Source organism: Hesperophylax consimilis, chromosome 27, assembly GCF_061612785.1.
Source record: "Hesperophylax consimilis isolate HC1 chromosome 27, BYU_Hcon_1.0, whole genome shotgun sequence".
Taxonomy (NCBI): Eukaryota; Metazoa; Arthropoda; class Insecta; order Trichoptera; family Limnephilidae; genus Hesperophylax; species Hesperophylax consimilis.
The window spans coordinates 17,763,496-17,786,545 of NC_142862.1; the positions used below are offsets into that span (position 1 = coordinate 17,763,496).

The following is a 23,050-nucleotide window of genomic DNA, read 5'->3' on the forward strand; positions in this document are numbered from 1 at the left end:
ATACAAACGAAACAATTTTTTTAAATTTACTCGTTCATTGAATTAAGGTATGCAAAAAATATATGCAGTTTTTTAAAAAATAGTAATAATATGATTAAACGAGGATATAAAAATATTTTTTTTCATAAAACCCATTTTTTTTTCTTTTTTTTTATAATTGGATTAAGAAAAGTTTTACATTAATCATACTTATGACCATAATATATTTTATTTCAATTTGGGCTGATGTTAGCCGCCCACCACGCATTTTACGAACAAGCTTGTCAATTCCCGAACCACACGCTATTTAAAAAAAAATTCAATGACGCTGAAATATAACAAAATTTCAATCGTAAATATCAGGAAAAAACTGTACCAACGGAGTACTGCCAATTACTACGAAATGAATGCTTAATTATCTACAGAGCGATTGGCATTTAAAATTTTAAACACAGATGTCAATAATGTATCCCTTTTTCGTTTTTAAGCCGACGACACCAGACCCGCCAGGATGGCGTCGTTTGAGGCCAATGGGTTAAAGAGTAATAATGAAAGGAAAATAATTTCCTTTGTCAAACTTAACCCTTTTCACAACAGTCTTAAATATTCATTGCTGGTATATGATAAATCATTGAATGGTGCTTAATTAACATTTCTATGAATATCAAGGTGTTATAATAAATATTATCATTGATATAATTAAAAATAAATTGTTAAACCAAAATGTCTATGATGCAATATAAAATTTAGGTAGGTTTAGGTAGGCGACACGCATCATGGCTTGGCCTATTTCAGCATATCGCCTGCCATACACTATCAATGGGTTTGTATGGTGAATATATGTATGTATATATATACAATATATATGCTGAATTAGACCAACCCACGAAAAAATAGCCCGCTTATAGCGTGGTCTGTCGCAGGTTTTTAAAGAATAAGCTTCCCAGTAAATACAATCTAACAATGTACTTAAGAGGAAGCTACAAGCCAAAAATATGTATATTTTTGGTATAACTTCTATTGTAGGAAATAGGCATTAAAATCGCTTGACAAACGGAGTCTAGAAACATTCGATTTCAAGTACAAAACTGGTTTTTATTTATTTTGTAAATAATTTAATAAGAAAGCAAAAAAGTTAATCAAGTGAAACTGTCACAGATAATCTTAGCTATAATACTGTATTTCTATTGAATAAATATTTTTTTTCGTAGTTTACATTTATATTTTTTATTGAGTAATTTATTTTTTAATTTGTATTCTACTCAAGCTAAACGATAGGAAAACCTTCAATTTATCTAAAACAAATTTTTTGATATTCATAATGTACACCAATTCGTTATAAAGATTAATCAAAATAGTGATTTAGCATTAAGCTTTGCCTTAAATATCATATGCTTAAGCATGATCTGAATGTTCAAATAAATTGAAAAAATGTTTGACAGGAACGCTTTCCTAATATACCGTCCATTTTTAAAAATTCTATACACTTACACTCGTTGGCTGAACACTTATGCGGCACCTTGAATGTTTATTTTAATAAACTTTATGTTTTTATTAAGCTAATATTTTAGAATTAGCCGGTTTACAGTTCAAAAGAAATGGACTATTAACAATTTTGTCACACGTAATACAGGATACGCGATGGCAAGAGTTGAGTACAACTATGCAATGCTAATAAGTAATTTATTTGTTTTCTCTCTCTGTTTATTAGGGAATTTCCTCTATTATTCTCTACTTGATGCTTATTTGATTTTGATTTTTGCTTTAATGCTTTCAGATTGTGCGGACAGAATTTGTACAGAGCTATGGATGCCATCACACATGCACTCTTCCACAAGATACCCGACAAGGCCATCTTTCCTTGCATCGTCTGCCAATATGGTAAGTCCAATTCATTGGTTTTGGTCACTGAAGTGTTCACAAGCTGGATACGACAGTAAACTAAATAAATTTTTAGCTTTATTATTATTATTTATCATGCGTTCATGTTTTCAAAATACTTAACTGCATTGTCAGGTTAGAAACAATGGAAAAAATTATGTTTTCCTAGCTGACTAAATCTGTTTTTACCTTCATGGTAATGGTTTTTAACCAGATCATGGCTGAGCGGTTATGTTTCTGATTCAAAGGTTGTGTATTCGAAACCCGTCGTGCGCAAATAAATTTTATTTAATGTGCGCTATTTCACAAATAATTTATGTAGTGTTTTGCGGAAAAGTGCAATCACCCTGGTGATGGACCATCATTTAGAATCGAAGGGTTGCTTTTAAAATTGTGCAAATGCCGCACAAGAGACCCAACTGCTCCTGACAGTCAGTTGGACTGTGGCATCCCCAATCGGGGTATTTTGTGAGGCTGTAGGAAGTGGGAAGAGAAGGCGATGGAAAAGAGTAACATTGGGAAGTATCTGGCTATTCAGATATGGTCACTAAACGTGGCTGAAAAACTACCATTCGATTCTGAATGGTAAATCTTTCACCAGGGTGATTTTGATACTGTATCACATAGGGCCAGTTGTTACACATAATTTGAACAATTTATCAAATTTAAAAGTTAATTTTCAAGTTCAGTTATTACTTCAGTTGTGTGAAATAACTGACCAATAATTATACATATTATAATAACAGAACTTAAATTTGAAATTTAAAGAATTGTTCAAATGCCCCCTTAGTGACCAGATCTGAAATGCCAGATATTCAACCTTTCTCTTTACAGTTTCTTGACCACTTTGATTTTCATAAGCCACAATAAAATCGCCTGTAAAGAGTTGTAGTGAACAGTATCTGTGCTTTGGGTGTCTTTTGTTTTTTTTTACATTAACTCCACACAGGAGCCTCTTAGGAAAATAATTTCCTTCAGGGCCTATGTCATCTTTGGCGATGCTGTGTGGAGGATATTTTTGAGGAGAGGAAGGAATGAACATCGGTTTTGAAGAAACCTATGTTATAAACCAGGAAACACATAGCCGAGCTGTTAAACTGAAGAAGGAGTTAAGATACGGGAACGGACCATCCGTTTCTGCAAAGTCAATGGTTATTTAAGTATTTTGGGGCTCCAAACCAGAGGCGGCTGCCAAAAACAACAGTGGAACGCACTTGCGATTTGTGCAGGGTCAGCAGTTAATGTGGACTATTGTTAAATATTTCTAACCTGATCCATGCGGCTATCGTAAATGTGTGATCCATCAGCGGTTATCTCCGTCCGCGGTATCGCTTATATGTTACGTGAAGTTTCCCTAAAACACATGTGTCGAAACATGTCTTGTTGGGATAGATTTTGTTGAAAAAGCCAGTATTCTAAAGGTTAAAATTTTATATATTTCCAGGTTTCACATCATTCCCTGAGGTACGTAAGCACATACGGAGTGCGCATGTCGACCGTCGTTCTCCTCGCAGAGTCCTTGAGGCATCTCAGTCTGCGAAATCAGCCCGCAGCCGCCCCGGCCCCATGATGATCAAAACGGAGCCGCAGGATGACTGGTTGGATGAGGGGGAGGTCATAGTCCTTGAGGAGTGGCTGGACGAGGAAGAGGAGGAGATGGTACGGCAGGCCATGGAGATCAGGAAACCGGATGCATCAGGTTAGTTTGTTACACCCTACGTGCCGCTACAACTTGTATACACCAGGCCCCCTATCACAAGCAGATCAATAATATTATCGATGTGATAACTTCGTCAGTGGGTCGTGTAAATTATGGATCGACCTAGGACTAGTCCAAATGATTTTAAGGGTAGGTTGTTTCACAGAATTTGAAAAATTTCATCAAAAGTCCTATTGTTTTACTACCCTAGTACAAAACTTGAATAGAACTTTCACAGAACTTGAATTTTAACTTTGATACTTTATGAATTGTTCAAATTCTATGAAACAACCCATTCTAAGGGACTGCTGCAACTGGTGAAAAGGTCTGTTGTATAAATAATGCGAATAACCCATCATATTACTTGTACCTACATTACATGCAGTAGGCAATACTTTATCAGAAATAGTAGATGTGTTCAACTACACGGAATTTAGTTACGAGAAGGCTATAATAAAAGTAAATATTAATGTTACCTTTTATTATTCATTCTCTTATGTTCTTTTTTATTTCTTTAATAATGTTCCACTAAATTATTAAACGTATCACGTGTTTGTAAAAGTTTTTATAATATAAATAAATAAATACTCTTCTGTTTCAGTGCACCACATCAAGCAGGAGAAGCACACATTGAAGTCTGAAGAGGAAGAAGATGAAGAACTGAAACTGGAAGAGGAAGAGGAGCAGGAAGTGGACGGTGCCGAGGCTGATGAAGAAGTAGAGATGGAGGGTCTTGAAGACCTTCAAGAGCTCCTGCAGCTGGGCGGGAAGACCAAACGGAAGCAATGGCTGCTGTGTAATTACTGCAAGTTAGTAAATTCTGATTATTATTTATTATGTATATTTTTGATCTATATATTTTTTACTTCAAAAATCCCATAGAATCATTCCCCGACACTTTACCCCCGGACACCCTGTATATTATTATTTTATAATATTATTAATATTACTTCCGATTTAGTTGTCCGGGTTAAATCTTCCCCAAAGGAAAAACTTAACCCTTCCACTCACTTTTCCACAAATGATCATCTAGTCAATCAACATTATGTAAGTGCATTATATAAGCAAAATAAATACAAAACAATACAAGAACAACACGTCAACTCACCAGAGATCAAATGGGAAAATAATTCACCGACTCCAGATATTTTCATATCAGAGGGTTCGGCTCGGTAGAACTTCTAACAGGGCCTATAAATCCTACTGATCCCTCAACATAAATATTTAAAAAATCTTTTGTTATCCTACATGTATTCAAAATGACCGACTTTTGCATCTTTATATATAATTTTTTTGATAGATCTAATACGCCTAAATTTTTGATAAGAGAGCTATGTATAATGCCAGTAGCCGAAATAACGAATGGTAATATTTTTATAGTCTGAGAATGCCAAATTCTTTTTATTTCATTTCCTAAATCTGTGTATTTTCTTATTTTTTCGCTAACAGAATTTTGAATATTACAGGAATTTGGTATAGCGACATCAATGATATAAGTTATTTTTTTAATTTTGTCATGTAAAACTATATTGGGTCTATTATGACTAATCGCTCGGTCTGTTAGTATAGTTTTATCATAATATATTTTATAAAATTCGTTTTCTAAAAATGAATTTGGTTCGTATTCATAATATGGTACTACATTACGGCAGTCAATCAAGTTATGTTTAATTACCAAATTTTGGTGAATATTTAATATTATTTTAATATTTAATTTTTTTTTTTTTATTTTTTTTTTTTTAAACTTCCGATTTAGTTGTCCGGGTTAAGTCTTCCCCAAAGGAAAAACTTAACCCTTCCACTCACTTTTCCACAAATGATCAGCTAGTCAATCAACACTATGTAAGTGCATTATATAAGTAAAATAAATACAAAACAATACAAGAACAACAACACGTCAAATCACCAGATATCAAATGGGAAAAAAAATTCACCGTCTCCAGATATTTTCATATCAGAGGGTTCGGCTCGGTAGAACTTCTAACAGGGCCTATAAATCCTACTGATCCCTCAACATAAATATTTAAAAAATCTTTTGTTATCCTACATGTATTCAAAATGACCGACTTTTGCATCTTTATATATAAATTTTTTGATAGATCTAATACGCCTAAATTTTTAATTAGAGAGCTAGGTATAATGCCAGTAGCCGAAATAACGAATGGTAATATTTTTATAGTCTGAGAATGCCAAATTCTTTTTATTTCATTTCCTAAATCTGTGTATTTTCTTATTTTTTCACTAACAGATTTTTGAATATTACAGGAATTTGGAATAGCAACATCAATGATATAAGTTATTTTTTTAATTTTGTCATGTAAAACTATATCGGGTCTATTATGACTAATCGCTCGGTCTGTTAGTATAGTTTTATCATAATATATTTTATAAAATTCGTTTTCTAAAAATGAATTTGGTTCGTATTCATAATATGGTACTACATTACGGCAGTCAATCAAGTTATGTTTAATTACCAAATTTTGGTGAATTATTTTTAAAACTTGATTGTGCCTAAATGTATACTCGGACGGTGCTAATATAGAACATCCCGATATAATATGTTCTATAGTTTCTGGAAAAGCCAAACATTTTCTACACAAATCATCAATTTGATTTGTATCTTTGATTATATGCTTTCTATAATTTTTAGTATTAATGACTCTATCCTGAATTGCAAGCATAAATCCTTCTATTTCTGCGCTCAACTCTCCAATACTCAACCATTTGTTTGACTTAATTTTGTCAACATACGTTTGGTTGAGATAATTGAAGTGTTTTGCGTGTAAAATTTTATTTGACCAGGAATCTAATAATTCCTGGTTGGGATTTATAAAAATGTTGGCATTCTCATCGTATAAATTTAAAGGTGTAATATTTCTATCTGCCTTGCAAATTATTTTGTGCATTTCTGAGCTATGAGCTTTCCTATGGAAAAAAGTTCTTAGCATTTCTACCTGATTATGTTTCAAAGAAGTTATTTTGACTATACCTCTACCTCCTAAATTTCTAGGTAAATTAACTCGTTCTATAGCTGAATTTGGATGATGGCAATTAAACTTTGTTAGCGTAGTTCTAATTAATCTTTCTAAGTTATCTAAATCTGTATTAGACCATTTAATTATGCCAAATGAGTACGTTAATAGAGGTATTGCCCAAGTATTTATTGCTTTTACTAAATTTTTAGCAGATAGATTGCATTTTAAAATTTTCCTTATCCTAGTTTGAAATTTAATCCTAATATCATTTTTAATACTACTATGGTCTAATCTATTTGATTGTGGGTATCCTAAATACTTATAAACCTCATCCCTTTTCATACTAGTAATTTGGAAATTTCTAAATATACTCTCGTCCCCATCTACAATTTTGCCTTTCTCTATATGGATCGTTCTACATTTATCTAAACCAAATGTCATTTTGATATCATCTGAAAAGTTTTTAACTACCTCGATCATTTTCTCTAAATTTTGTTCAGAATTCGAAAATAATTTTATATCATCCATAAATAATAAATGCGAAATTGTACTACTCTCCCTTGTATTACCCTTAACTTTTATTCCAAACTTGCTTTTAATTAACATTTTAGATAGAGGATTCAATGCTAAGCAAAACCAAAGAGGACTCAATGAGTCTCCTTGAAAAATCCCTCTTTTAATTGAAATGCCCGGTATTACTATTTTCTTACCTTTTAAATTGATAAGTAAATTGGTATTCCAAAAGGACATAATGTTTTCCAAAAAGCTAATAATAATGGGGTTAATTTTATATATTTTTAATACTTTGATCAGCCACGAGTGCGGGACACTATCGAAAGCCTTTTGGTAGTCTATATAGCAAGTATGTAAATTACGTTTTCGAGTTTGAATCTGTTTTAGAATTACAGAATCGATAACTAATTGTTCTTTACATCCCATATGTTTTCTGCGACAACCTTTTTGTTGTTCAGATAAAATATTTTTTTCATCTAAATGAGTATATATTAAATCTGTTAAACAAGAGGTTAAAATTTTGTATATTGTCGGTAAACATGTAATGGGTCTGTACTGAGAAGGATTATTAATATTTTCGCTTTTGGGTAACATATAAGTAATACCCTTAGTTAGAAAATTTGGAAAATTTTGAGGTTGACTGACAAATTTTGAAAGATTTTTTGCCAAAAGAGGATGTAAAGTAGTCAGACGTTTGTACCAAAAATTATGTATCCAATCGCAACCCGTGGCTTTCCAATTATGAGTATTTTTAATAATTTTGGTTAACAATTCAACCGATATATTAGAAAAACTCATTTGTTCAATACCTGAAAAATTGAGTTCTTCATTTTCTATCCATGGAGTTGACTCGTTATGTTTGTTACCGGTCATATTTTATATTAATGCCATCCAGAACTTTGCAGATTTTCTGCGCGCCAATACTCGGTCCTTGAGTAATGTTCGGGATGGGCAGAGCATGAAACTGTCACCAAGGCATGGGCACACAAAGGATTACAGGTTCTACTAATTGTAGTGAAATGAAAGATGATAGTTTTGTTTTTGCACATTATAAATCATGGAGAATATATTTAAGTTAACATGTTACATATTATGAGTCGGCACTTACCCCCAGGGATCAAAAATTGGTTTTTAATTCTATCTAAACTGACTAACCACTGAATAACGGGAAGTGAGCGGGGAGCTTCTATCCGGCCGGCGGTGGTCTGTCCCAGACGGATCCAGCTGGCACCATCAGGGCTTTGGTCCGAGAGTAACGTTTCCAGGAGACGGGTCCAGCGTCTCCGACAAGGTGACTGATAAGCGATTCTGGAGCGTAACGGGTCTAGCATTTATGGAGCGAATCCATCAATTGAGGAGCTGATCGGCAGATTACTTGAGCGGGTGCCGTCTGGGCGTGTGATTTTATTATCCGTTTCTCGTTTAGAAAAATACGGCTTGTATAGCGCCACTTGAGGTAAATGCTTCAATTCGCGGAATCCGCGGAATACCGATTTGCGAGGGATCGCGTATATAATCTTCAGTAGAACATTTGTGATTTTCACGAGCACACACACGGTGAACCATTATACGGACGTTTATTTAAAAGAACCTGCACCGACTTGGTTTTTGTAAAAAAACCGAATAACCCGCATCAGGAATACTGATGTACACGTTTTTAATACGATCGCCCATCCAGGGTAAAAATGAATTATAATCTAATTGACTGTGCGGTCATTACACGGCCGCCCCGCTCGTGTAACAATTCCAGAGTCCCAAAGAAAAGGAGACGGAAACAAACAATAGACTCCCCGGCGGTCTATGTGTTGCCAGACCGTGCTCTCTATAATTTTAATCGAAATTAATGCTAACAATGGTACTTGTTCTGAAGAGGTGTTTTAAATAATTACTTTTAAATAAGACTTAACACCGCTTCATAACATTACCCCCCGCGCCACACAAATGTTTGTCCCCAAACATTAATACAACCCTAAAAAAAACTACAACTGCAATAACTAAGCTTGAAAAGATCCTCTGGGTTTCTAAAAAAAAACAATCAACAATTATACATGAGCATCATAATTTGTAAGATAAGTAAGGAATAAGACAAAATCTACGATTTGGATAGCAAAACTTATGATGAATGGGTGTGCCGCAGCTCCAATCGCACCCATCGAGCGTGCAGCCGGATGGTTGAGCCTGCGATTCAGCCATTCTAGAACTTAAAGATAACTTAAGATTAATGTAACTTAATTACAAATTTTAGAAGATATTACGTGAACGGAGTCTGCAAGCACCCACAGTATCGGAATACCGGGTGATGATAAATTGACGATTGTCGAAGACTGCCGTTAGCGTTACATCTGTTACGGAAAATATTCTTAAATAAAATTGTAGGTAAACCTGTAGGTATATAAAAAAAATATTATTGTTCTTCTCAACACATCTAAACAACTTAAGCGTTAAAGCTTCACTGGCCCTTTAATAGGGCGATAAGCCACTCAGGCAACACTTTTTTAGGGAGGTAAACCAACCCTCACTTTTCACTGAGTCTACTTCTCCGTTGGAGATAAAACACACTTCGAAGAAATTCTATCTACTCTACCTGACCTGGTTATTGGGTAAGTTTTTCGAAGAGAATTTATACAATAAGACAAAATAATCATCCTTGGAAAGCATTATTTCGTAATAGTAGAAAAACTTTTAACCTTTACACGCACGCAGGTGTGTAAGGTGGTTTAATCGAGTGGAACTGTCAACAACCAATCTTATAGATGTGGTGCAATTAGTAGTAGTATACATCCATTGTTGTAAATGGTGTCATTGGTCGAAGATTGTATACATCCATTGTTGTAAATGGTGCAATTGGTAGAAAATTGTATACATCCATTGTTGTAAATGGTGCGATTGGTAGAAAATTGTATACATCCATTGTTGTAAATGGTGCAATTGGTAGAAAATTGTATTATTGTACTAATTTATAGATAAAACCTACTTTTACTTAATATAACTAAAGTTATAGAAGGAATTTACGGAAAAGACATATGCTGAACCAGCTCTTATAATTGTATCATTAATTACTATGAAATTATTAAACAAAATATCAAGAGTACTACCATAAGTATACCATTTCCAAACATGACAAGATAATTATAATAAACTAAACAAAAATATATTTGGTAAAATTCAATTCTTAATAATAAAATTTTAAAAACTGCTTAGAAAACAAAGATGTACTGGACCGGTACATCTTCACTTTCTAAGTAACGGGCGAACGTATACAATATGCACATAAGTATATATTAAGAAACCTAGAATATACGGGGATAGTGGGAAAGTATCACCGTGCATTCCAAGATTTGGGCAGTTTATATATCCCATGCTACCTAACTTTCACTTGTTTAGTCAAAGCCATATTTCACGTCGTTTTTTTTTTTTTTTTTAATTATTGTCTTATAAGCTTATCTGAACAACATCATTGTCGTGTAACAAACTCGAGTAGGATACTAGAGTGTTATACTAAATTTATTATGTTTCTTTCTATTATTTACCGATTATACTAACCATTTTACGTAATTTCTATATTTTCTAAAAGAAAATTAACTAGGACAGGACTAAAGACTGTCATAATGCTGGGTCGCTCCAACTCGGGTGATCAAGCCGCTTTGTGCTCCCGTGCATTGAAAAATATTTGAAATATTAATTAATTGAGAGTACTTGGTAGGGTGGCCAGACCCACCAAAGCACTATCGGAAACATATTAATCCGGTATATTTTCTGACTTGACGATGTCTTTCACGTGAAAGTTACCAGTTTCCTTACCTTTGAGGTCTGCTAATGTATAGATTAAGTCTGATTTTTTCTTCACGACTATATTTTGCACAAAGCGTGGAGCTAGTTTCTGTGCAAAGTAATTTAAAGCGTTTGATTGGACGAAATTTCTACGCCAAACCCTGTCTCCGACTTGAAAACTAACATGTTTTCTCCGCAGGTTATAATGGTTTGCTCCTTTTTGATAAGCTTTTAGTAAAGCATCTGAGACTTGCTCATAAACTGATGACAGTTCTTCTAATTTTTGTGCGTAGATTCTCTGACTAGTACAATTTTGTGAATTAGATTCCGTATCAGCTATAGGGTTACGATGCAAATCGCCGTCTAATATTTGCTCCCGACCATGCATTAGAAAATAAGGTGTAAAACCCGTAGCGCAATTTACGGAATTGTTCATAGCTGATTGTATTTGTGGTAAAAATTTTGACCAATTACGGTGGTCTGATTCAACTAATATCGATAATGCGGTGCCCAAAGTTTGGTTATATCTCTCTACCACATTATTTTGAGGGGTATAATAAGAGTTATAAAACGGAGGTGGTATATTATAATTATTTAATAAGTCCTTAAATTCTTTGGATACAAACTGACGGCCGTTATCACAAACAATGGTGCGCGGTACGCCATGTACAAGAAAGATACTTTCTTCTAAACTCTTCACAATGCTTCGCGCGGTACCTTTGCGCAACGGGAACAGCCAGGTAAACTTTGAAAAAACATCGACACAGGATAAAATAACGGTAAAACCAGAGTAACTTCTCGGTAATGGACCTACCAAATCCAATGATAACATTTGCATTGGACGTGTAACTTTTTTTGGATGTGATGAAATACCGTTAGGTGAGGCCGTACTGATTTTGTGGGCCTTACAGACCGTACAGCGATTTACAAATTGTTTAATGTCTCTGTACATATTTGGCCAAAAATACCGTAATTGTGCTTTTTTATAAGTTTTAAAAACGCCGGGGTGACAAGATCGAATAGACTCGTGAACACTACTTAAAATGTCTAATCTTTTTTCTTGAGGAATTACTTTTTTCCACGCAGTGTCTTCACACAGTGCTAAACGAGTTTTCGTGTGACGAAATAGTTCGTTTTCCCGAATTTGGAAGTTCTGAAAACGTTGGGGAAATTCTTGACAACCCTTCCAAATATTTTGATACCACTCATCTTGAATATTTCCTGAATCTATAATGGAGATTTCGGCAAGATCCATTCGCGAAAGGACATCTGGGACTATGTGTTGAGTACCTTTACGATGGATTACATCAAACGAGAACTGGGATAGGCGTGAACTCCAACGCGCGAGACGACCGCTGGGGTTGGACAGAGAACCTAACCATTTTAGACTTGAGTGGTCGGTTACAACTGTAAAATGAGTTCCTTCAATGTATGGTCTAAAGTGTGTAACGGAGTCTAGTACGGCTAAAAGTTCACGCTCAGTTATTCCATAATTACGTTCGTGAACGTTTAAGCATCTCGAAAAATAAGCAATAGGGTGCTCCTGTCCATCTATAGTTTGAATTAATACCCCCCCAATGCCTACGGAGCTTGCGTCACAGTGTATAGCGAAGGGTTTCGAAAAATCTGGACAACTTAAGACTGGGGCAGAAGTAAGTGCTTGCTTTAGTGCAATAAATGCGGATTCAGCTTCCGGTGACCATTTAAAATTACTAATTCCCTTTTTTGAACCAGTAATACTTGTTAAAGGAGCTGCAATGCTTGAAAATCCCTTGATAAACCGTCTAAAGTAACCGCACAGGCCAACAAATGCCCGAATTTGTTTAGCATTTTTCGGTATAGGAAAATCTTTAATACTATCTATCTTACTTGGATCAGTGCGAAGTCCCTGGGAATCTACCATATAGCCCAAGTATTTAAGCTCGGCTTTACAAAATTCTGACTTTTTTAAGTTAATGGTGAGACCCGCGTCTCGTAGACGTTCGTACACCCGATTTAACAAGTTTAAATGTGACTTCAAGTCTTCCGATACTAATATAAGGTCATCTAAATAGCAAAAAACATTATCATCGAAATCAGGTCCAAACAATGCATCCGCTAGTCTTTGTAATTCGCTAGGAGCATTTTTCAAACCAAACGGCATGCGAGTGAACTCAAAGAGGCCCCGCCCAGGAACAACAAATGCTGTCTTTTCACATGATTTTTTGTCCAAGGCTATTTGCCAAAATGCCTTGGAGAGGTCAATCGAGGAAACATATCTGGCACCGCCCAGTTTATCTAGGATACGCGCAATATAGGGAAGAGGGTAACTATCACGTACCGTGACGTTATTAATTTTTCGAGAATCAAGGCAAAATCTAGCTGTTCCGTCTTTTTTTGTTACAATTATTACTGGACTGGACCATGGTGAACGAGAAGGTTGAATAACCCCTAATTTTAGCATTTCATCAACTTCTGTTTCTAATTGTTTCTGCCGTGCGGGTGAAAGAGGGTAATATCGCTGTTTGATGGGTGGTCCTGTTGTAATTATTTTGTGTTTAACTAAGTGTGTTAGACCTAGCCCCTTTTTTTCAAAAGAAATTGACTCGAATTTTTTAACTATTTTAGAGAGTTCCCTGTTCTCTTCAATAGTTAGGGATGAGGCTGGCCGAATAGCCCGCAACCCACTAATATTTCCTTCCAAAACAGGAAGAGTAGCTTTCGAAAACAGTTCCGGTGCGATGTGGAACTCCTTCCAAAAGTTAACTCCTAGAATAATTGAAGGCGACAATGTCGGGATGACGTAGAAAAGAATTTCCTTTGTGGATGATTTATACGTGACCGGCAATGACATTGTCCCTAAGACTGGTTGGTTTGAACCGTCCGCTGTATAAACACTAAACTTAACTTTAACTAACTTAATACCTATTTCCTTAAAAATTTTATAACTATTGCCTCCTAGACATGACAATGAAGCGCCGCTGTCTAGCATTCCGCTGTAGAAATTATTTATAATATGTACATTAGTATAAGGACGGTTATCATTTTCAATAGCCATCTCCCGTGGCAGCGGGCCCACTGTTCCGGTTGATGGGGATGAAAGAAATTTATCAACTATTCGGAGCCAACTCTCCCACTCGCTTTTCCTCTGCGCCAAGGACGGCTTGTAGCAAGAGAGACTCCGACCTAGTTTTTTGACTTTTTATGAGCTTTGTCATTGATAGCTCCCACTTTAGGATTGTTAGACCTTGAATTTTTCTTCCTGCAATCTTCTATAACGTGTCCCGATAGTTTACAATATGAACAGAATGGTTTATTGTAAAACGTTCTAGAATTTTCGTGTGCAGTTTTTGTATATGTGTTAGAAGTAGAAGAAGACGGTTTATTGTATTTATAATTATTATCTCTGTTTCCAAGACTAACTTTAGTATAGTTGTTGGAATAATTGTTGTTATTTGGTTTTCTGTACTGATTTTGGCTATAACCTTGGTGTCTATGAATATTATTATTATTAGGTGTTTGTCTAGCAGTACTATCAAATTTCTCAGGTTTATTAGTGACAGGTAAGTCTACTTTTGGTTGAGAAACGTTGAAAGATACGAAATCATCCGACAGTGTTGCATAAGATTCCAAGTTGCCTGCATGAGTAGTCAATTGATCGAATGTCGATATATCTCTTGAGACTAGTAAATTTGTATACATAGGCAATAAAGCTTTTTTTGCCAACCGCAAAAGTTCTAATTCCGGTAGTTTAGCTTCAAGCATATTGTTTAATGACTTCATTCTGAGAGTGAATTCTAGCACTGACATACCTTTAGGTTGTGTCATGTTAAATAGTTTTACCTTAAGATCTGTTTGAAGGTCGTTTGCTTCAAATTGTCTTATCAAAAGTTTTGAAAGATCGTCCCATTTCAAATCCTGAGTGTAAATAGACCTGAACCACAGGAGTGCTAAACCTTCTAAAAGATCAGGAAAAACGCGTACAAGATGATCCTGGTTAAAATTTTTTGTCCTACATTTCTCCTCAATTAATAGTAAGAATTCCCTTACACTACTTTTTCCGTCATATTTCAGTTTCCAACCGTCTACGTTATTTGAGTGTGAGTCTCTATAAATAATCTTCGTTTGTTTAATTATGTGGGCTTTCTTAATGGTTGTGTCGTCTAATTCAGAATCCGATGATTCAGAATTCACTTCACTTATAGCAGGTATTTTAATCTCTTTATTATAAGCGCGCGCCTGTAAACGTAACTCATGAGAAGTCGACGATGGATCAATATTCCTGTCTTTAAGTTCTTTAATGAGAACCTCCTTCGAAGCCCCATTGATATTTGGTATTGGTATTGGTGAAGACATGATTACGTTCTTTGATGTTCAGATAGAAAGAAAGAAGTAAAGGAAGAGAAAAATAAAACAATTATTGTTAAAAAAAAAATTAAGGTATTTAATTTTTTTTGTTTTTGTTTATAAAACAAAAGAAACTCTTCATTGACGGCTGTAGTATCATTAGTCGTAATAATAGCTCAACTTCTATTGCACAATTGTGAAAAAAAAACAAAAAAAAAATTGTTAAAAAAAATATGCTCCACCCTAATGAGAATTGCGAAAAATGGACCACCCTATTATATTGTGAAACGTTATTAAACGTCGGCCTAATGTAATTGTCAATCAAAGATATCATTTAATTTGGGCGAGAAAAAAAAAAATGACGTAGGTATGTATATAAATAATATTGAGTGTTTGTTGACTTACGAGTAATTAAAACGCATATCGATTGTAATGTGGACTTATAATTTGTATTGTAGAACGCCGACATAAATGTTTTTAATATTATGTATATTAGCGTTAAAATCTAATAATATTATAAAACGCAAATATGCCTTGATCAAACAAGTGAATGACATCGTAAAATAATCGTAAATAATTATGAATTAGACAGTTTGACATAACCTCCCATATAATCATCTTGTTTACCAATTAGTGTTGACATAAAATTTGACAGCTACAAAAGCATAGATAAATCATAGATTTCATGAAAGATGAAAGTTTACGCAAGATTTTACCATAGAATAACGCAAATTATGAATTATCGTTACAAGAATACTGAGTGTATTTGAGGTTATGAAACAATATTCAAATCACTAGACATATGTGATACAATATTATGTCAATTAATCATGAAACATTTCACCAAAATCAGCACAACAAGCAATCACCACGAGCCAAAACACGTTGAGGCGCCAATTTGTTACCGGTCATATTTTATATTAATGCCATCCAGAACTTTGCAGATTTTCTGCGCGCCAATACTCGGTCCTTGAGTAATGTTCGGGATGGGCAGAGCATGAAACTGTCACCAAGGCATGGGCACACAAAGGATTACAGGTTCTACTAATTGTAGTGAAATGAAAGATGATAGTTTTGTTTTTGCACATTATAAATCATGGAGAATATATTTAAGTTAACATGTTACATATTATGAGTCGGCACTTACCCCCAGGGATCAAAAATTGGTTTTTAATTCTATCTAAACTGACTAACCACTGAATAACGGGAAGTGAGCGGGGAGCTTCTATCCGGCCGGCGGTGGTCTGTCCCAGACGGATCCAGCTGGCACCATCAGGGCTTTGGTCCGAGAGTAACGTTTCCAGGAGACGGGTCCAGCGTCTCCGACAAGGTGACTGATAAGCGATTCTGGAGCGTAACGGGTCTAGCATTTATGGAGCGAATCCATCAATTGAGGAGCTGATCGGCAGATTACTTGAGCGGGTGCCGTCTGGGCGTGTGATTTTATTATCCGTTTCTCGTTTAGAAAAATACGGCTTGTATAGCGCCACTTGAGGTAAATGCTTCAATTCGCGGAATCCGCGGAATACCGATTTGCGAGGGATCGCGTATATAATCTTCAGTAGAACATTTGTGATTTTCACGAGCACACACACGGTGAACCATTATACGGACGTTTATTTAAAAGAACCTGCACCGACTTGGTTTTTGTAAAAAAACCGAATAACCCGCATCAGGAATACTGATGTACACGTTTTTAATACGATCGCCCATCCAGGGTAAAAATGAATTATAATCTAATTGACTGTGCGGTCATTACACGGCCGCCCCGCTCGTGTAACAATTCCAGAGTCCCAAAGAAAAGGAGACGGAAACAAACAATAGACTCCCCGGCGGTCTATGTGTTGCCAGACCGTGCTCTCTATAATTTTAATCGAAATTAATGCTAACAATGGTACTTGTTCTGAAGAGGTGTTTTAAATAATTACTTTTAAATAAGACTTAACACCGCTTCATAACATGTTTTATATCTTTACTCCAAATTTTAGTCCAAAAATCGCGCATATCTGATTCAGATGGTAACGGAATATTATTATTCGAAATAATATTTTGTTTATCGTCAAGTTTGGAATAAAATATTTTTTCATTTTTCTGAAATAATCTATTATTATTTTTTTTATTATACGTATAATTATATCTTTTTAATCTACTAGCTTTTACGCCTAATTTTTGTTTTAATAAATCCAATAAATCATTGATTATATTTTCATTATTATGACTATCAATGTTATAACCAAATTTTCTACCAATTTCATCTACATGTCTCAAAATTTTCCTACTTCTATTTCCATTTTTATATTCTATTACTCTAGCTATGTTACTTCTTAAAAATACTACATCATTTTCTAATCTGATCTGCCATTCTGGTTTACTATAACTATATGATCTATCGTCAGAGGATGATAATTTAATTCCTAACTTATTACAAACAGTAATCGCACTAGCGTATACTATTGTATGAAGATCTAAAAAACTAATTTCGTCAAATACGATTTTTGGTAAAATTATGTTATTTAATTCAAAAATTAATTTAGATAATTTCTTTGACGTATGCAATTTCGGTAATTTTGGTCTAACTGTTGGCTCTACATCTATATATCTGTTTATATTATTATGAAGTAAGTTAGCTAATTCTACTACATTTTCATCAACAAAGTTTAAATTTGCAATGTTGATTTCCCTAAGATTATAAATAATGGCTAAGTTATTTGAATCTACTGTAATATCATTGGACATTTCGACTAGAATATTATCCAAACTATCTACATTCAATGCATCTGATATGACATTGTTACTTGTGTTAATTTGTTCTAAATTATTTCCCCTTTGCAATCTATCTGCTACTTCTCTTTTAATCTGTTCTAATGTGACTACAGAAATTAAATTATTTTTGAAAATAGCTCGTTTTTGGTCTGCTAATCTTTGTTCGCTTACTTGGGCAATCGGATAATTTTGTGAGAAAAGTAAATGTAATTTTTTCCTATATAACAACATATCTGTTTCTACTTTGGTTACATAAAAATATGAACGAACAATGAACATATTGACATCGTTCGTCCATTTCATACGCTGTCTAGGAATACCTGCTTTTGTTTTTTGGGGTCTTAGACTATCCATGTTCATCTGTACAGATGACATAATAATCCCCTGTTCATCTACGTTGGTTGCAAATGACATTGTTGTCATTTTGCAAAACAACTTGGAGATGATTGTATCTTTACTACTACATTCCAGTAACCAAATCAATAAATAATTTTCAATGTGACCAAATTAAATATTCTAATCAAACTACCTTTCGACATAACAAATCTATAATTTCTAATTCAACTACCTTTCAACATTACGAATCTATGATTATTATATTCCAGAAAAACGTTATCAACATAAAAATATATATTTATTTTTTTCAAATGAATGTCAAATATTGTTGTTTACCTTGGTTACTGGGGTCCTCAAATAATTTTTTTTTTAAATCCTATTTATTTACCTAAATATCCTATGGCTTACTGGCAGTTTATTTAATGCGTTATCTGATATACTCTTCTTTAAATATTTATATGTTTTGGGATCAAAGCTAATTCTTTTCTATCTGATATTACAAAAAATAATCAGAGAGCAAATGCAAAGTATATGCCTAAACTAGCGTTGCTAAGCAATTAATACATTATTAAGAGCGCGCAGGAGCGCCGAGAAATTTTAACGATAGGTATTTGTAAAAATTATTTCTATTTCGTTCATCTCAGCGGAGACAGCAAAAGCGCTATCGGTGTATTGGTGAACCCCAATGCGTGTGTGTGCGTGGCTGCAGGTGTTCGAAGCACGAAACGTCGCGCCGCGCCCGATAGCGACTTCGCGTCAAATTATCGCGATCAGTTCTTATTATTTCATTTACTGTTATTCATTTATTCCAAAAATTAAGTAGGTGCCTAGGTACATATTCGTAATAAAATAGTGATGTCTACATTATTTAATATTGTATTGTACTTAACTTTATTATTATTATTACTTACTACAAATATGTACGTAGATACATTTATTTTGCCTCCGTAGTTGAGGGGTAAGGCTCTCGACTTCGAGTCCGGAGGTCTCGGATTCAAATCACGGCGTGCGCAAGTAAATTGATTTTAATTAATTTATGTTGTTTCACAATATTAAAAATAATATTCATTAAAAAGAATATTAATTAAATATAATATAAAATAATTGTCTGGAGAAATAATGATACACGCGGCGACTTAGTTACGGCCAAATCAGCTTACAGGGTTTTGTAATACTAGTCCAATTAAGTCGCCAATTGGGGAATCCACAGTCTCACTGGCTCCAGACGGGAGCAGTTCGGACTCTTGTGCGGTATTAACATACAAAAAGTCACGTCGCAACTCGCAACTAGAGCGCCTGCTGTTCGCTCATCACCTCAGTCACATCGCGACTTGTGCGTAGTTATATACATGTGACTGCCTGCTCCGAGCTCATCTTCTGCACACGCACAAGTAAATGAGACTTGTGGGTGCGTGTATACAGGTTGCTGCACACATAAAAAAGTCATGTCGCAACTCGCAACAAGAGCGCCTGCTGTTGACTCATCATCTCAGTCACATCGCAACTTGTGCGTAGGTATATACATGTGACTGCCTGCTCCGAGCTCATGCCATGGAAGCCCACATTATAGCAGAAGGGTTCTCGAGAAGCATGGATTGAAATTTAACAAACTAGTTGGTGATGGCGACTCCAGCATCATGAAAAAATAATGCAACAAATGCCATATGGTCCTAACCTTATAGTACAACAAATAGAGTGCAAAAATCACTTACTCCGCAATTTTTGCAACAAAATGAAAGCACTTGGATAAAAAACCAACAACGCTAAAGGCTTTGTACCAGTTCATATAAGGAAAAAGGTTGAAGCAAACGTTTTACGCATGAGAAGAGCTGTAGTTGGAGCAGTAAATTACAGGAAAGAGCAAGAAAACACAGTACAAAGTGATAAAATAAAAAAAATTGAAAATGGACATAAAAAATACCGCAAATCATGTGTTTGGTGATCATAAAAATTGTGCATCGTACTATTGCAAGCCGGAGAAGTATACTGATGATCCAAATTTAGTAAGCGATCTTCGAGATTGTGGAATATGGACTGATATCCAACAATTCTTATTGTCTCTAATAGCAAATGCAGAAAGTCTTATTATTGACGTGACAAATAACACTGTGGAGCAATTCAACAACGTTATCGCCAAATTTATAGGTGGAAAAAGGGTAAATTTTACTACAAGAGGATCTTACCAAGCAAGATGTTTTGGAGCAGTACCTTCGTGGAATAGTGAATTGGCAACCCATTCAAGAATATAAAAGAAAATCCAAGGCCACAGTCCCGGCAAATACACGAAGCACTTTATAGAGAGAAAACGACGTTCGAAGGAGAATACACAAATGTGTCGAAAAAAAAAACTAAAGTATAATGAAAATACGACAGAAAAAAGAAAAAAAGTTACAGGGCCCGATGAAAATTATGGTCAATTGGAATTAGAACCAGATATGCCACCTGAAATATTTTAAACGAAAAAAGAGGAATTTCTCAAAGAATTATCTTCAACGAATAAGGAAGAGCTCGAACGGAATACGGTAGGCCAAAGCAATAACAATCTGTGGGCAATTGAAAGACGTAAGCGGATAACGGCGTCTAACTTTGGAAAAATATATAAGCTTCGGTAAAAAACTTCAGTTACGGGAGTATTAAACTCTTTACTGTACTCACAATTCAAAGGAACTATGGCCACAAATTATGGAAAAGAAAATGAAAGCCTAGCAATAGAGCAATTTTAAAAAAAAACAAGTTTGCAGGTATCCGCTTGTGGGCTATTTATCGATAAAACCAAAAACTTTTTAGCGGCAAGTCCGGATGGCCTTATCGGTGAGGATTCTATAATTGAAATTAAATGCCCTTATAGTGTAGCAAATATGTCACCAGAAGAGGGAATTGCACAAAAGATAATTGATTACTGTAAATTGGAAGACCATTCTTTAACATTAAAACGGAATCATAATTACTTCTACCAAGTACAAGGCCAGTTACATATTACTCGTCGTAATTATTGTTATTTTGTTGTGTGGAGTCCAAAAGGTTTGCTGTATGAAAAAATTGAGGGGGACGATGAAATCTGGCAAAAAATCGTTCCACTGTTAGAAAATTTCTACCACCAATGCCTTTTACCAGAAATAATTGACGGTCGCATACCAAGAAATTTACCGGCGAGGGAAAGGTCTGGACCATAAATTGTTTTAATTTCATTGTGTAGATGTTAAACAGTATTTTTTTTTACAATAAAGCGTTTAAAAACAAAAAATATTAGATCATTGAAGAAGATTGAAAATGTCAAGTGATGTAGGAGGTATTCCCAAAAGTGCATTTTTCTGTAATAATATAACGTATTAAAAAAGTTAAATAAAAACTAAACTAGTTATGTGTATGTACCTAATATGTAGCACAATAAACAATATGGTGCCTCTTATACATATATTTCAATATTCATTTGTATAATATGATATTATAATAACATAATCGATTCAACAACACGTGGTAGATGCATGTACCACTGAACATACGCTGTACCAGCATTCCATCAAACGATCAGTGGTGTATGTACTTACTTACCATCACACATTTTCTTGTAAAATATAATTTAAAAAAAAAATCTAGAACAATATATATAGTCAAATATAAAAGTTTTTTTTTGGTTCGGTAGTTGTATCTTAAAAAAAAGTGTCCTACAAAGAGATAATATTATGTTGAGTACAACCTTCAAAAGTTATCAAAAAATATTTTAATTAATTTTTGTGTTCCATATCCAACTCGGCAATACGGAACGGAATCATCTCGGGGTCTCTCTGTAACAGGTGTTTTTTTTTTCAATTTTTTTCGATTAATTTATTTGACGTAAACAAATTAAATTTGTCACAATATCTTTAGTAAATAAGCTCGGTAAGTATTGGCACACTCAAGATAAGTCACCAAACAGAAAAATAATTTAAAAAAAACATCGATAACTCGGGACATGACAACACTAGTGGACTAGTGTATCGATATAATTATTGAGAATGTCACATCACTTCGTTGACTGTATACGTATTCAACAAAACCCTCTCCGTCCCCCCTCACCCCCGAATACTGAGAGAAAGGGACACATGCACCTCAGCCTGATAATACCTAAATAAAATAGTCAAAATCGAGGTTTTGTAGTCCTCATTTTTCTACTCCAAAACTGAACCGATTTCCAAGATTTTTTTTACCAAATGTATTGAAAGAAAACATTCTATGTCTGTACGTTTTGCTTTTTTTAAAAATACATCGTCTTATTTGTATACTGAACGTTTGTTGATGGCGTTAAAAAAGGCAATTTTAACAATTTTTGAAGGGTTATAACTCCTATAAAAAGTAACTTATCAAAAAAATCAAAACGTACCGACACGCTTGCAGTCAATATTCATATTATGTAAAAAAAATATTTTCTCTAGTGTCAAAATCCAGAGAGGGAAATGAGGAATACGTTTGTATGGAAAAAACACCACCCGGTTTCCTCTTAATACATTTTAATACATTATTATTAATAATAACTTTTTTCTTATCTTTGTACTTATACCTTTTTAGTTATTACAGCTTTTTAGTTATTAGTTATTACAGCGCCCTTGAGGTGATTTTTCATAAAAACGGCACTATACAAATTATCCAATTATTATTATTATTCTATATTTAACACTTTATTCCTTATACCTTTATACTTTCTACTTTTAAACTTTATACGTATGTCAATGGCACATTGTGAGCCGTTTGAATTTAAATCAATTAATATATCTATCGGCGGTTATTCTCGGATTGTCAATAAACAAACTTCAACACATAAGTTTATCCT

The 23,050-nt window shown here is 34.4% G+C and overlaps 1 protein-coding gene across 3 annotated transcripts in view; it reads left to right on the forward strand.

Moving 5' to 3' along the window:
• The window catches only part of LOC149410684 (uncharacterized), a 55,663-nt gene that overhangs the window by 9,830 nt on the left and 22,783 nt on the right, over positions 1-23,050 (forward strand). For all 3 annotated transcript variants that reach the window (XM_089648231.1, XM_089648230.1, XM_089648232.1), the window contains exons 4-6: positions 1,757-1,860; positions 3,305-3,559; positions 4,161-4,368. In XM_089648231.1, the coding sequence (XP_089504357.1) occupies positions 1,757-1,860; positions 3,305-3,559; positions 4,161-4,368 (567 nt within the window). The remainder of the gene's footprint in view (positions 1-1,756; positions 1,861-3,304; positions 3,560-4,160; positions 4,369-23,050) is intronic.